The 15,586-nt window shown below is 38.9% G+C and overlaps 1 protein-coding gene and 1 non-coding gene across 5 annotated transcripts in view; one reads left to right on the top strand and one right to left on the bottom strand.

Annotated features, from left to right (window-relative positions):
* The window catches only part of TTLL7 (tubulin tyrosine ligase like 7), a 179,480-nt gene that overhangs the window by 31,786 nt on the left and 132,108 nt on the right, over nt 1–15,586 (bottom strand). For all 4 annotated transcript variants that reach the window (XR_010730428.1, XM_066268804.1, XM_066268806.1 and 1 more), the window contains one exon: nt 513–673. Coding sequence is in view for 3 of the 4 variants with exons in the window: in XM_066268804.1 (XP_066124901.1) it covers nt 513–673 (161 nt within the window). In the remaining variant the exon portion in view is untranslated. The remainder of the gene's footprint in view (nt 1–512; nt 674–15,586) is intronic.
* Nucleotides 8,744–8,819, top strand: TRNAT-GGU (transfer RNA threonine (anticodon GGU)). The gene has a single exon. It is a non-coding gene; the product is annotated as a tRNA-Thr (tRNA).

The following is a 15,586-nucleotide window of genomic DNA, read 5'->3' as shown; positions in this document are numbered from 1 at the left end:
AGGGAAGGAAGATCCAGATACCCCTGTGATATAAGCCTCTACCACTGGGAGAGTAATGATGGCATTAAGAGAAATTAAAAAAAAATCACTTCTGAATAAAAAGGTAGGTATGGAATATTTTGTTCTAGATATTTTAAGGCTAAAATAATAATAAGTCACAACAGTTTTTTGGCAGGACTGAAATTCTAGAGAGAAGCCGGAGTGTATCCTTAATTCTGGAATTCTGCTACATAAAAGCAACAGCAGAAGAACCTTAAAGATAATGAGATTTTTAATTAATTAAGACCACCTCTGTCCCCGAAACTCAAGTTAGTTAGGTGGTGTGTTTATACTCAACATTTCATCTAAATCAGCTTAACTGCTATAAATTATAGCTGAGTACTAAAAATTGCATGTAATGAGAAATCCATATTTTAAGAGATTAAAGAAACTCAATCACTTTATTGAGATACCTCTGCAAATATTAGTAAACTATTTTAAATGACAAAAATAAAAGATAACTCAGAACTTACCCTGAATCACAGAAACAGTTCCACAGTCCTTGGCCATGACTCCAGAGTAAACGATTAAAAACCCGTTTAAAAATCCGATATAAATGTAGTTCTTCGACATCAGTTACCTTCCAGATGTGTGGAAGAATAGTACGAATACTTGTTCTTACTATGTCCAAAACCTAGTGGAAAAACCAAGTATTTCAAAATCCAACTGTATATGTGTGTGTCTAAAATTCAATGATAAAATATTTAATTTAATGATGAATGCACACACAACATACACACTCCTAACTGTACAAAAGCACAGAATAAGAAGTCCAGAAATAGATCCATGCATTCATGAAAATTTGGTATATTACATAGGTGACCAGTCATACCACTATAGTTAAGAAGATTACATTTAATCCAGGAAAAGGATATAACCCTTATAAACATTTATACACCCAATGTAGGAGCAACTAAATATAGCAAATCTTGATGAACACAGAGTGACTGGTGGTAATACAGTCATAATAGGGGATATTAACACTCAATTGACACCAATGGATAGATCTTCCAGAAATAAAATCAACAGGGAAACAGAGGCAATGACACACTAGATCATATAAATTTAATTTATATCTTCAGAGTATTTAACCCCCAAACAGCAGAATATACATTCTTTTTAAATGCACATGGAATGTTTTCTAGGATAGACCACATTTAGGATAGAGAACAAGTCTCAATAAATTTAGGAAGACTGAAATCATGTCAATCATCTTTTCTGCCCATAATTATATGAAACAAGAAATCAATCACAAGAAAAGAAACTTAAGAAACACACAAAGACAAGGCTAAATAGCATGTTACTAAACAATGAGTAGGTTAACAATGAGATCAAAGAACAAATCAAGAGATACCTTGAAACAAATGAAAATTAGAACATCCAAAATCTATGGAACATAGCTAAAGAAGTCCTCAGAGGGAAAACTATAGCATTATAAGGATTATTGTAAGAGCATCTCAAATTAACAATCCAGCTTTTACACTTAAAAAAATTTGAAAAAGAACAACAAATGAAGCCCAAAGTAAGTAGAAGGAAGAAACTAATAAAGATCAGAGCAGAAATGAACAAAAGAGTCTAAAAATAATACAAAAGATAAAAAAAAAAAAGAGCCGGTTCTTTAAAAAAAAATAAATAAGATCGACAAACCTTTAACCAGACTCACCAAGAAAAAAAGACAGAGGACCCAAACAAGTAAAATCAGAAATAAGAGAAGGAAGTAACAAATGACACCAAAGAAATATAAAGGATTGTAAGAAAACATGAACAACAAAATGCCAAAAATTTGGACAATCCGGACAATATGGATTAAGTTCTAGAAATATACAATCTTCCAAAACAAAATCAGGAAGTATCAGAGAATCTAAATTAGACAGATTAAAACTAGAGAAATTGAAGCAGTAATCAAAAAAGCCCCAATAGCCTGCCCAGGCAGTGGCACAGTGAATAGAGCATAGGCCTGGAATGCAGAGGACCCAAGTTTGAAACCCGGAGGACTCCAGCTTGAGCATGGGGTTGCTAGCTTGAGTGTGGGATCATAGACATGACCCCATAGTCACTGGCTTGAGCACAAAGGTTGCTGGCTTGAAGCCCAAGGTCACTGTCTTGAGCAAGGGGTCATTCGCTCTGCTGTAACGCCCCACCCTTCAAAGCACATATGAGAAAGCAATCAATGAACAAATAAAGTGCTGCAACAAAGAATTGATTCTTCTCATCTCCCTTCCTGTTTGTCCCTATCTGTCCCTCTATCTGTCTCTCTCTCTCTGTCACACAAAAAATAGTCCCAATAAACAAAAGCTTCATAGATGAAACTTGCCAAATATTCAAAGACAAAATAACACCTATCATTCTCAAATTATGCCAAAAAATTCAAGCTCATTTTATGAGGCCAGTATTATCTTAATTTTAAAACCAGATAAAGACACTACAAAGAAAGAAAATTATAAGCCAATATCCCTAAACATAGATGCTAAAATTCTCAACAAAATATTAGCAAATCATATTCAGTAATACATTAAAAAATAGCACATACCATGGTGAATCGGGATTTATTCCAGGAACGTGAGGTTGGTACAACATCTAAAAATCAATGAACGTGATACACCACATAAACAAATGAAGGACAAAAACCACATGCTCATATCTAATTGATGCAAAAAAAGCACTTGATAAAATCCAGCACCAATTGATGCTAAAAGCTCTCATTAAAGTGGGAATAGAGGGAACATACTTCAACATAATAAAGGTCATATATGACAAACCCACAGCCAACATCATACCAAATGGGCAAAAACTACAAGTGTTTGTTTCCCTTAAGATCAGGAACAAGACAGGGATGTCAGCTTTCACTACTCCTATTCAACATAGTACTAGAAGTTCTAGCCACAGCAATCAGTAAGAAGAAATAAAAGTCATCCAAATTGGAAAGAAGTAAAACCATATTGTTTGCAGGTGACATGATACTATATATGGAGAACCCTAAAGATTTCACTAAAAAACTACTAGAATAAAAAATTTCAGTAAAACAGCAGGACAGACACACACAAAAATTCCAGAAATCAGTTACAGTTTTACAAACCAATAATAAACTACTTGAAAGAAAACTTAAAAAAACAATCCCACTCACAATTACTTTTTAAAAATACCTAGAAATATATATATATATATATGTGTATATATATATATATATATATTTTTTTTTTTTACAGAGACAGAGAGAGAGAGTCAGAGAGAGGGATAGACAGGGACAGACAGACAGGAAGGGAGAGAGATGAGAAGCATCAATCATTAGTTTTTCATTGCGACACCTTAGTTGTTCATTGATTGCTTTCTCATATGTGTCTTGACCATGGGCCTTCAGCAGACCGAGTAACCCCTTACTCAAGCCAGTGACCTTGGGTCCAAGCTGGTAAGTTTTGCTCAAACCAAATGAGCCCACGCTCAAGCAGGCAACCTCGGGGTCTTGAACCTGGGTCCTCCACATCCCAGTCCGAAGCTCTATCCACTGCACCACTGCCTGCTCAGGCTAGAAATAAATTTAACCAAGAATGTAAAAAAGACCTGTACTGGAAAAGACCCGTATACTAAAGAAAGAAACTAAGATATAAATATACTGCTCACAAAAATTAGGGGTATTTTATCACTTCATATTCATTTTGAAATATCCACTAACTTTTATGAGCAATGTAAATGGAAGCATATACCATATTCATAAATAGGAAGAATTAACATCACTAAAATGTGCAAAATACCCAAATACATCTATAGATTCAACTCAATTCCCATCAAGATACCAATGATGTAATTTACTGAACTAGAACAAATATCATAAAAATTTATATGGAAACACAAAAGACACTGAATAGCCACAGCAATCTTGAGAAAAAAATAATTGGAGGAATTACACTATCTAATATCAAACTACACTGCAAGGCCATAGCAATCAAAATAGCATGGTCCTGGTATAAAAACAGACATATAAATTAATGGCACAGAACAGAGAGCCCAGAAACAAACCCACACCTTTATGGTCAAGTAACATTTGACACTGGAGGCAAAAACATATAATGGAGCAAAGATAGTTTATTCAATAAATGATGCTGGGAAAATTGGACAGACACGTGCAAAAAATAATAATAAATTAAAATACACCACTTTTTATACCATACACCAAATAAACGCAAAATGGATTAGATTTAGATGTTAACTCAAAATCATAAAAATTGTAGTAACATCTTAGACATTTCTTGTAGCAATACTTCTTCTGTTGTATCACTTCAGGCAAGGGAAACAAAAAACAATTAAATGGGATTACATCAAACTTAGCACAGCAAAGAAAACTATCAACCAAATAAAAAGACAACCCACTGAATGGGAGATAAATTCATGAATGATGTATCTGATAAGGGGTTAATATCCAAAATTTATAAAGAAGTTATATAATCAACAGCAAAAAAACAACTCAATTAAAAAATGGGCTAAGGACCGGACCTGAATAAACATTTCTCCAAAGAGGACATACAGATGGCCAATAGACATATGAAAAGATGCTCAATGTCACTAAGCATCAAAGAAATAAAAACTAAAACCACAATGAGATATCACCTCACACCTGACAGAATGGCGCTCATCAATAAATCAGCAAACAACAAATTCTGGAGGAAAGGGAACCCTCCTGCACTGTTGGTGGAAATAAAAATTGGTGCAATCACTGTGGAAAGCAGTATGGAGTTTCCTCAAACAAATAAAAGTGAAACTGCCTTATGACCCTTATAGTGGTGGAAGGAAACCTGACATGGAATAGTGAACACACAATATAATATACAGATGAGGTATTATAAAATTATACACCTGAAACCTATATAATTTTATTATCCAATGTAACCCCAATAAAATTCAATTAAAAATAAATAAATATTTTTTAAAAAAGGCTGGAACTGCCTTATGATCCAATGATCCCACTTCTAAGAATGTATCTGAAGAAACTCAAAACACTGATTTGAAAGAATACATGCACGCCCCTACGTTCACTGCAGCATTATTGCAATAACTACCATTTGGAAGATGCCCAAGGTCTATGAGTAGATGAGTTGATAAAAAACTGTGGTACACTTATACTATGGAATACTACTCCAACTGTAAAAAGCAGGAAATCTTACCCTTTGAACAGCATGGATGGACCTGGAGAGCATTATGCTAAGTGAAATAAGCCAGTCAGAGAAAGACAAGTACCATATGAGTTCACTCTAATGAACAAAATAAACCAACAAACAAAATAGAAAGAGACTCATAGATAAAGAACTGACTGACAGCTCACAGACAGGAGGAAAATTGTGAGGTTGGGTGGAAAAGGTAAAGGATTTTAAGCAAAACAAACAAAATAAACCACAAAAATACCTCACGCACAGCCAACAGCACGGTGATTGTCAGAGGGAAAAGGGGTTGGGAGGTAGGAGCGGGTATAGGGGGAAATGGTGATGGAGGGAGACTTGACTTGAGGTGGTGAGCACAATACAACATACAGGTGACTTATTATAGAATTGTACACCTAAAACCCGTAAAATTTTACTGACCCATGCCACCTCAATAAATTCAATGAAAAAGAAGCCAGACAGAAAAAAAAGAATTAAATTTAAATGTAAGTTAAACTTAAATTAGATCAGTAAAAGGAGATTTGGAAAAGAGCAATCTTTATTTTAAAAAATGCAGTTGAACCCTCACTTCATTTAATTAACAAAAATAAACTCTAGAGTGATTAAGGTCTTAAGTTTTAAAATAAACCATTAAATATTTGAGTAGAAGGTATCAGTGCATATCTTTTAGACCTTGGTTTAAAAATGATTACTTAAGTCAATAAAAAGATATAGGCTATAAAAGATTAATAGATTTTGACTATATTAAAATTAAGAACTTCTAGTCATCAAAAAATACCTTAAAAATAAAATACCAAATTACAAACTGGAAATATATATACTCCAACAAAAGATTAGTACCAGGAATAGATAATGAATACCTAACATACTGTTAACATAAACACTAACAACTTAAGAGAAAAAAATGGGCAAAAACACTTCACAAAAGAGGAAATAAATATGCCCAATAAACATAAAAAATAAAAGTTAAGACCATAATATCATTTCATTTCCATTTAACTGAAAGAAATTAAAAGTCTGATAATATTAAGTGCTGGAGAAAAAGGCATCTAGAAGGTATCCTAGACATTGTTGGTGGGAGTACAAATTCCAATGGTTCTGGAAAATATCCTGGCATTATCTCTCCTAAAGTTGAAGTCACCCTGTGACTCAGCAATTTTGTTTCTAAGAAAAACTCTCTCATAGGTTAAAAACAGTAGGCATGGACAAGAATGTTCAAACCACTGTCCATAATTGTAACAAACAACCTCTTCATCAACAGGAAAGTGAATAAACAGTGGTATACCCATCCCTCTGGACTATTATAAGGTAGTCAAAATGAATGAAATATGACAATATAGCACATCTTAGTCACATAATGATAACTTAAAAAATACATATCAGGGATTACATACAGTAGGAAACCCTTTTAATACAAGTAAAAACAACTGAATTTTTAAAATACTTATGGGGAATACACATCGATATAATAAGAATATATAAAGAAAGCAAGCACAGGACTGATGAATCCTTTACTCAGGACAATGACTACCTGAAACATGGGGAGCCAGGGAGATGGAGGAGTCACTTGGTTAGATAATAGGCTACCGCCAAGATCTTACCTTTTGTTTTGGGCTTTGATTCACAGATGATATAATAACATTTAAAACACTAAATAAAAGGAGGCTACATACAGACAAATAATGAAAGTTTCATGAAACAAGGACAACTAATTGTGGGAAAAAATTTAGAGATTCTAAAAAATTCGTAAATCTCAAAAAGTTACTTTGTCTAATTCACATGTATTTAATATTTATGCAATGCAGGTATTTCCAACAAATATAACTCTTTTTAAAAAATAAATACTAACAAATATAGTTATTCTAATTTCAGATCACCATAGTAGTTTTTCAAGAAAAAAGTAATTAAAGGAATTGCTTATAAATATTAGGGTAAAACGTGAAAAGAGAGAGACTTGCAAACACAAAGGCTTAGTGAAGATACAAAGTCCCTCAACAGGCACAAATGTATGAACAAATTGAAGCAGATAAAATAATTTAATTTGTTTCTCTTTAAAACAGCCACAATAAAAAGTATAACTAGTTTTCTCTGATCGATGCAAAATTAGAATAAACACTACTTTGAAAATCAGTTCTGTAAAAATATTCAAAATAGCATTTTCTTTGTAGAGGAATCTCAACTACAGCTTCTCACAAGGACTTGTGTAGCAGCATCGTTCCTTCCCTCCCTGTTCCATCCAGCTCCTTTCACTGTGAAGTCGGAACAGTGTTACAAGTCCTACAGCAGGTCAGGGTGTGTTAGCTGAACAGGAGGACAAAGAGGGGAGACAGTGCAACCTGTAATCTACTGGCATGTGAAAAAACTGTCCCAGAAAAGTGTGTTATTACAGATAAATGAACGCTTAGTTACAAAGAGAAATTTTAAAAAAAACCTTCAATATGAATTATTTACATTAATGCTGATATAATATAGCTATCAAGCATTAATTCATACTTTAAAAAAATAATTTTCTATTAAGTTACTAGTCTATCTCTTTATATTTCTGAATGTAAAAAGCAGTTCTAAGGACTGATGTGATATAAGAATCAACTCTAGAAGTAAATGGTCAATTTATTTGTCTCTTAATTTTTCTTTCTACTGTCTAGGTATTAATGAGTAATAGCAGGCCAAAGGTCATAATGCAGAAAAAAATTAAAAAGTAACCAAGATAGTCTGACCAGGCAGTGGCTCAGTGGATAGAGTGTCCGACTGGGATGCAGAAGACCCAGGTTCGAGACCCCGAGTTCGCCAGCTTGAGTGCGGGCTCATCTGGTTTGAGCAAAAAGCTCACCAGCTTGGACCCAAGATCTCTGGTTCGAGCAAGGGGTTACTCAGTCTGCTGAAGGCCATGGTCAAGGCACATATGAGAAAGCAATCAATGAACAACTAAGGTGTCGCAATGAAAAACTAATGATTGATGCTTCTCATCTCTCTCCATTCCTATCTGTCCCTATCTATCCCTCTCTCTGACTCTCTGTCCCTGTAAAAAAAAAAAAGTAACCAAGATAACCTCAAGAATAAATTAGTTCTGGCCCTGGCCAGTTGGCTCAGTGGTAGAGCGTCAGCCTGGCGTGCGGGAGTCCCGGGTTCAATTCCCGGCCAGGGCACACAGGAGAAGCGCCCAATTGCATCTCCACCCCTCCCCCTCTCCTTCCTCTCTCTCTCTTCCCCTCCCGCAGCCAAGGCTCCACTGGAGCAAAAGTTTGCCCAGGTGCTGAGGATGGCTCTGTGGCCTCTCCCTCAGGCGCTAGAATGGCTCTGATTGTGGCAGAGTGACGCCCCAGATGGGCAGAGCATCGCCCCCTGGTGGGTGTGCCGGGTGGATCCTGGTCGGGCGCATGCGGGAGTCTGACTGCCTCCCCGTTTCCAACTTCGGAAAAATACTAAATAAATAAATAAATAGAATATATGAGTTCTATATAATGAAATTAAAAAGTATTAACGACACTGGAATTTTAACATTACCATATAGCACACTCTCTTACACTAAATAATTATTTAACTTGAAAGTGATAGCCCTGGCCGGTTAGCTCAGTGGTAGAGCGTCGGCCTGGTGTGCGGAAGTCCCGGGTTCGATTCCCGGCCAGGGCACACAGGAGAGTCGCCCATCTGCTTCTCCACCCCTCCCTCTCTCCTTCCTCTCTGTCTCTCTCTTCCCCTCCCACAGCCAAGGCTCCATTGGAGCAAAGTTGGCCCGGGCACTGGGGATGGTTCCTTGGCCTCTGCCCCAGGCGCTAGAGTGGCTCTGGTCACGACAGAGCGATGCTCCGGATGGGCAGAGCATCGCCCCCTGGTGGATGTGCCGGGTGATCCCGGTCGGGCGCATGTGGGAGTCTGTCTGACGGCCTCTCCGTTTTCAGCTTCAGAAAAATACAAAAAAAAAAAGAAAAGAAAGTGATAAAAACATTTGAGATTATGGGTTGTTAATTCAATTCATTTTTGAACCAAAGAGAATGGCAACATATGCTGGCTGCGTGCTCTATGCCAACAACTGTACTAGGTACATCACTCAGAGCAGACTTTCTTGGACACTGCTCTTTGTATGTTTTAGTCTTAATTTAGAGAAAATTTTAAAAGCATGATGGTTAAATTATCTAGCCCACACATGACTAATAAAAGCAGCAACTTCAGAAAGAAACCAGAGGGTTAGGGGTGAGGAATGCTTCTACTCCCTCCTTATGTTTCCTCCACATGGAAATGGATAAACCCTCAGGCCTCTTGTGCCCCACCAAGTACCTCTATCTGAGGAGTGGTTTTTCCAGACTGGCCAGACTAGCAGGGACGGGGCAACCTAAGAACTTTTCCTTCTTTTACAGAGCACCCCACTGGGAACATGAATTCTCTTTGCCTTTGATTTTAAAGGAGCCTGCACAAGGAAGCAATCTGGTCCTGGGTAGCTGACTGGGTCGGGAGACCTGTAATTTGGAGAACACGAGGCTATGCAAATGAAGAGAACAAGAACCCAACTCCCTCATCTCTCCTCTGAGCCTGCAAGAGTTTTTTTCCTCTGCTTGGCACAGTCTTCCCGTTTGCCTGGTAAATGTCGATAACTCAAACAACACTTCTTCAGGGAAACTTTTATCTACCACTAAACTACTGTATGATCCCTTAATGCTCAGTTCTTTCCTATTAGTAATATCTCACTTTAATTTCTTGTTTAATTAATAGAGACTGTTATCTCCACAAAAGAAGGAATTATGCCCATCTTGGTAATAAACCAACCTTGTCCCCAAGGATCAAGACAGGTCTAGAACTTAGTGTTTGCCTTAGTGAAATTGTTCCTTGCAAGAAAGTGAAACCTATGCAGACAAGATGAAAATCAGAGCTAACACTCATTGAGTGCTAGAACCAAGCAATTCCAAAGTACTTTTCTAAGCACTTTTATAGAGCAATTTATTTAATTCTCAGAGAAAAAAAACAAAACCATAAGGCAGATACAATTGGTCCATAGTCTGTTTCCAGAAATTTTGAGGCTAGATTCCAAATCATATACATTACCATTTCTGCAGGAAAACATGTGAATATGTATTTAAACCAAGAGACAGACAAAAGTAACATATAACTTTCTGTCAGGTCACTATCACCAAATGAGTTAAGGTGGGTTAGTTGTGCTGCCTATTGGTTGTGAATTTTTTTTTTTTGGTTTTGAAAACACTTTGGATCTCATTTCATGGAAGAGATAACTCAGGCATAGAGCAGATAAGTAATTTACCCAAGATTACACAGCTAGTGAATGGACAGCTGTGTAGCCAGACCCATGCTCTTAGCCACTACCTAATACCATATAATTAATGTGCTCTGTCCAAGTGCTAACAGCAAAACCCTAGAAGAGAATCAAACTATCTCTTTTAAGATTTAAATTCACCTCTAATTGAGGAATAGTTGGAAAGATGGGTGGGGTCACTGTGCATGATCAAGAGACTGCCAGGCACTCCTTCCATCAGGCCTTGGCATAAGAACTACAGTGGTACCTTGAGATACGAGCAGACCAACATACATTTTTTAAGATACAAGCTGCAAATCTGTCTGCGTTTTTGTTCGAGATCCTAGTGAAATTCCGATATACGAGTCATGATTCAGAAAGCTGCTGCTAATTGGTGCATTGGCGCATGAGTCCAGTATCAGCAGCACAACACCAGCATCTCGTCCTTTCTCACATATTACCCACAGAATCAAGTCAAATCTCGTGCACTGTACTCGTTCTTGCATCATTTTTGCATTTTTTCTTTTATTAATTTATTTAGTATTCAATAGCCCCATTAAATGTTAGATTAAAGTATTTTCTCCTTCAGAAAAGTTGTTTATTACTTGTTTTTTGTTTGTTTTGTTTTGTTTTTTATAAATAAATTTTTATTTTAATGGGGTGACATCAATAAATCAGGGTACATATATTCAAAGAAAACCTGTCCAGGTTATCTTGTCATTCAATTATGTTGCATATCCATCACCCAAAGTCAGATTGTCCTCCATCATCTTCTATCTAGTTTTCTTTGTGCCCCTCCCCCACCCCCTCGTAACCACCACACTCTTGTCCATGTCTCTTAGTCTTGTTTTTATGTCCCACCTATGTATGGAAACCTGCAGTTCTTGTTTTTTTCTGATTTACTTATTTCACTCTGTATAATGTTATCAAGATCCCACCATTGTGTTGTAAGTGATCCGATGTCATCATTTCTTATAGCTGAATAGTATACCATGGTGTATATGTGCCACATCTTCTTTATCTAGTCTTCTATTTTTTTTTACAGTGATTAAAGCCTTTAAGCAAACTCTTGGCCAATACAGCAAGAATCCATAAAAGAGTAGTGGCCTTAACATGTTCACCAAGTCCAAGTTGGCCCCACACCATGCCAAATCTCTGAAAAATGCAACCTAACCCCAGTTCAGTCTGTTAGGAGCTGTCACAAGGAGCAGGAATCCAGAAAAAGTCCACATCCAGGAAAAGTTCGCATGGCACTGGAATTGTTGTCACCATTCTATACTTTGCAGCTCACATCCGAGTGCCAATGACCGCTGCTTCTAGCTGGTAATGATTCAGGTAGACTGGAACAGCCATCTGCAGCATGTGTGGATATGGAGCTTCTGTTCTCCTCTGCCTGGAGAGATGAGACCAGGTTGCTTTTCCCTGGAGCTCTGCTACTGTGGCTTGGTAAAGAGAACCTTGGGATATACTAAGCAGTCTCTGTGTGGCTTCTTCAGTGTTCCTTGGTTGAAGAGTCCTCTTAGTTTAGTCCAAAGTTGGTTTTTCCAGAAGATAGTTCTCTGCATTTTTTACTTTTTTTGTGTGTGTGTGCTATCATGGGGCTGAAGAAAGTAAGTGTAAACGACAGTGGTGAGAAGAAGAAGAGAATGACGTCAATAGAAGTAAAGCAAGAAATAATAAAAAACATGAGCATGGTGTACGAGTGATTGAACTGGCAAGGCTGTACAACCACAATAATTCTACAATTTGTACCATTCTTAAACAAAAGGATGCCATCAAAAGCACAAATATAGCAAAAGAAACTACAATTCTGTCCCAATTAAGGACAAATACCCATGAAAAAATGGAGAAGCTTATGGTGACGTGAGTGAAAGAGAAAGAGCTGGCAGGAGATATAGTGACAAAGACTGTAATATGCGAAAAGGCACGTATTATTTATGGCGACTTGAAGAAGAAGAACCATCAACCTCAAAAGAGACAGCAGAAGATACATTTAAGGCAAGTCACAGCTGGTTTGAAAATTTCAAGAAGAGATCTGGCATCCACTCGGTGGTGAGGCATGGTGAAGTTGCGAGTGCTGATGTTAAGGCAGCTGAGGAGTACATCGCATGTTTTGCTGCGCTTATCACAAAGGAAGGCTGCATCCCCCAACAAGTGTTCAACTGTGACAAAACAGGATTGTTTTGGAAAAAAATGCCCTGGAGGACTTTCACAGAGGAGGAGATGCTGCCAGACCATAAACCCATGAAGGACCATCTGACCCTTGCATTGTGTGCAAATGCTAGTGGTGACTGTAAAATAAAGCCACTGCTAGTGTATCATTCCGAAAATCCTCGAGCCTTTAAGACTCACAAGATTCTTAAAGAAAAATTGCAGGTTATGTGGCGTGCCAATGTTAGGGCATGGGTTACGTAGCAGTTTTTTATTGAATGGGTAAATCTCGTCTTTGGTCCTGCCGTGAAGAAATATCTTCAAGAAAATAAACTCTGGATGAAAGCATTACTAATCCTTGAAAATGCTCCAGCCCACCCACCTGGTCTTGAAGATGACATTCTCGAGTTCAAATTTGTGAAAGTCCTCTACCTCCCAACCAACACAACTTCAATCTTGCAACCTATGGATCAGCAGGTCATTTCCAACTTAACAAAGCACTTGTCCCACCACTGCTTTGAGGTGACTGAGAATGCAAATCTAACCCTTCAAGAGTTTTGGAAAGATCACTACAACATCGTGATATGTTTATGCATTATTGACTTGGCATGGCAAGAGGTTACAAGAAGAACCTTGAACTCGGCATGGAAAATGTTATGGCCTGATGTTGTTGCAGACAGGGACTTCAAAGGATTCGAACCAGAGACCAAGAACAAGGTAGAAGCGTTGGAGGAGATTATGTCCCTCGGAAAGTCGATGGGTCTGGAGGTAGATGAGGGTGAGGTAAACGAGCTCATCGAGGAACATGAGGTGGAACTCTCAACTGAGGAGTTGAAGGAGCTACAGATGATGCAACATACAGAGCTTGTGCAAGAGATTAGTAGTGAGGAGGAGATAGAGTTGGAGGAAGTGATTTCTACAAGTGAAATTAAAGACATGCTGGCAATGTGGGAGAAGCTTTCAAGTTTCATTGAAAAGAAACACCCAGAAAAAGTTTCAACTGGTCGTACTTTAGCACTTTTTAATGACACTTGTTTGTCACATTTCCATAACATTTTAAAAGGCAGGCAAAAGCAAACCTCTTTGGACAGATTTTTATTCAAAAGTGCTGCAAGTGAAAGTGCCGAAAGTGCAGCCAAAAAGGTAAAAATAGGTGATGATTAAATAAAAAATACATAATGTTAAGCTTAGGTTAAGTTTAAAGTTAAGAAAGCACATTTTTGGAGAGACAAGATGGTGCTGGAGTAGGTGGACGTACCGACATCTACCTCCCAGAACCAAAGTGGATTACAAACTAATTTTAAGAACTATCATCTGGAAAAACCAACTTTGGACTAAACTAAGAGGACTCTTCAACCAAGGAACACTGAAGAAGCCAAACCGAGACTGGTAGGAAAAGAGGAAACACGGAGAGGGTTGCCCAGCTCCTCAGAGCGAACGGCAGCAGGGAGAGACTCACATGGCAGGAAGTGAGTTTAGCAGAGGGGCAAGGGTCCTGAGCCCCAGGAACAAAGCCCCAGCCTGCAGCTCCAAAGCCCAGAAGAGGCGTAAGGACAGTACGCCTGGAAACAAGTCAGGATACTGTTTGTGAGAAAGAGTCTGATTTCTCAGACCCAGGATCCTTCTTAAAGGGACCGCGCAGAACATCTCTCTCACAACCACTTACCCGGGGCTCCTGGGGACGGGGGGAGAGAGAAGAGGACCAGAGTAACAGAAAGAGAGTGTAATCTAGGAGGCACAGGGAGAAACATTTTGGGAGATAGCCACCCTAACCCCTGGGACGAGTCACTCCCCAAAGCTGAAGTGAATATTTCCCCCAGAAACAGAAATACCAGCAAAGGGAAGCAGGAGAGCAGCAAAACAAGCTCCCCTGCGGCACTCAGAGCAGAGTCGCATAGAAGGAGGGAGCTTTTGGGTCTACAGTAGTGAGTCTTAGGGTCCGAGCTGCAACGCCCCACCCATGCGGCTGAGGGCGCGCCGGAGGGCCGGCAGCAGCGAGACACAAAAGCGCGGTTCTGCTGGCAGGGGCGGAAGCCAGCTGGCCACTACTGGGCTCATGTGTGAGCTCAATCTTGCTCAGCTGGGGAGAAGGGCGCGTGCAAAAGCGATCAACTCAGCTGCTGGCAGCCTGTAATCCAGCCTGCGGGAGAAGGGTGAGAACCCCGGAAAGGGTGGAGACCAACCCCTGAGCAAGGGCAGAGAAGCACAGCCTTGCCCCGCCCATGCAACCCAGGCATGCGGTCTGACTTGGTAGCCGGCTCCTACCACGGGGGTGGAGCCAAAAGCCCAGAAGAGGTGGAGTTCCGCTACTGAGCTGAGCTGGGGCACGCAGTCCTGCCCAGCGGTAGAGCCAAGGCTAGCAGGTGTTCCTTGAGTGGGATCATCCTGCAAGGGCAGGGCGAAAGCCCTGAAACAGGCGGAGACCCGCAGCTGAGAAAAGGTGCTCGCCAGTGCCCTTAGGACCGAGCATAACGTCACACACGGGGGCAGGGCAAAGGCCAAGGCCACCAACGCTTGTGCACCCGAGTGCATGATCACAGCCACTCCCGTGAAGAGAAAAAGCGGAGGCAGAGAAATACAACACAAATAAACCAAGAGAAATCCCCAGAAGAGGACCTAAGTGAATCAGATATAACCAAATTACCAGATGCAGAGTTTAAAATAACGATTCTTAGGATGCTCAAAGATATTAGAACAACCATAGATGGCCATTACGAAAACCTAAATAAAGAGATAACAAATATAAAAAAGGACATTGAAATAATAAAAAAGAATCAGTCAGCAATGACAAATACAATATCTGAAATAAAGAATACAATGGAAGGAATTAAAAGCAGGATGAATGAAGCAGAGAATCGAATCAGCGAGTCAGAGGACATGATAAATAAAGGCATGGAAGCAGAGGAGAATAAAGAAAAGAGACTCAAAAAGTCTGAGGAAACTCTAAGAGAGCTCTGTGACAACATGAAGAGAAATAACATCCACATCATAGGGTTTTCTGAAG

The sequence above is a fragment of the Saccopteryx bilineata genome, chromosome 3 (genome assembly GCF_036850765.1).
Source record: "Saccopteryx bilineata isolate mSacBil1 chromosome 3, mSacBil1_pri_phased_curated, whole genome shotgun sequence".
Classification (NCBI taxonomy): Eukaryota; Metazoa; Chordata; class Mammalia; order Chiroptera; family Emballonuridae; genus Saccopteryx; species Saccopteryx bilineata.
Note: the sequence above shows the minus strand (reverse complement) of the source record. Positions and strands in the feature narration are given on the sequence as shown.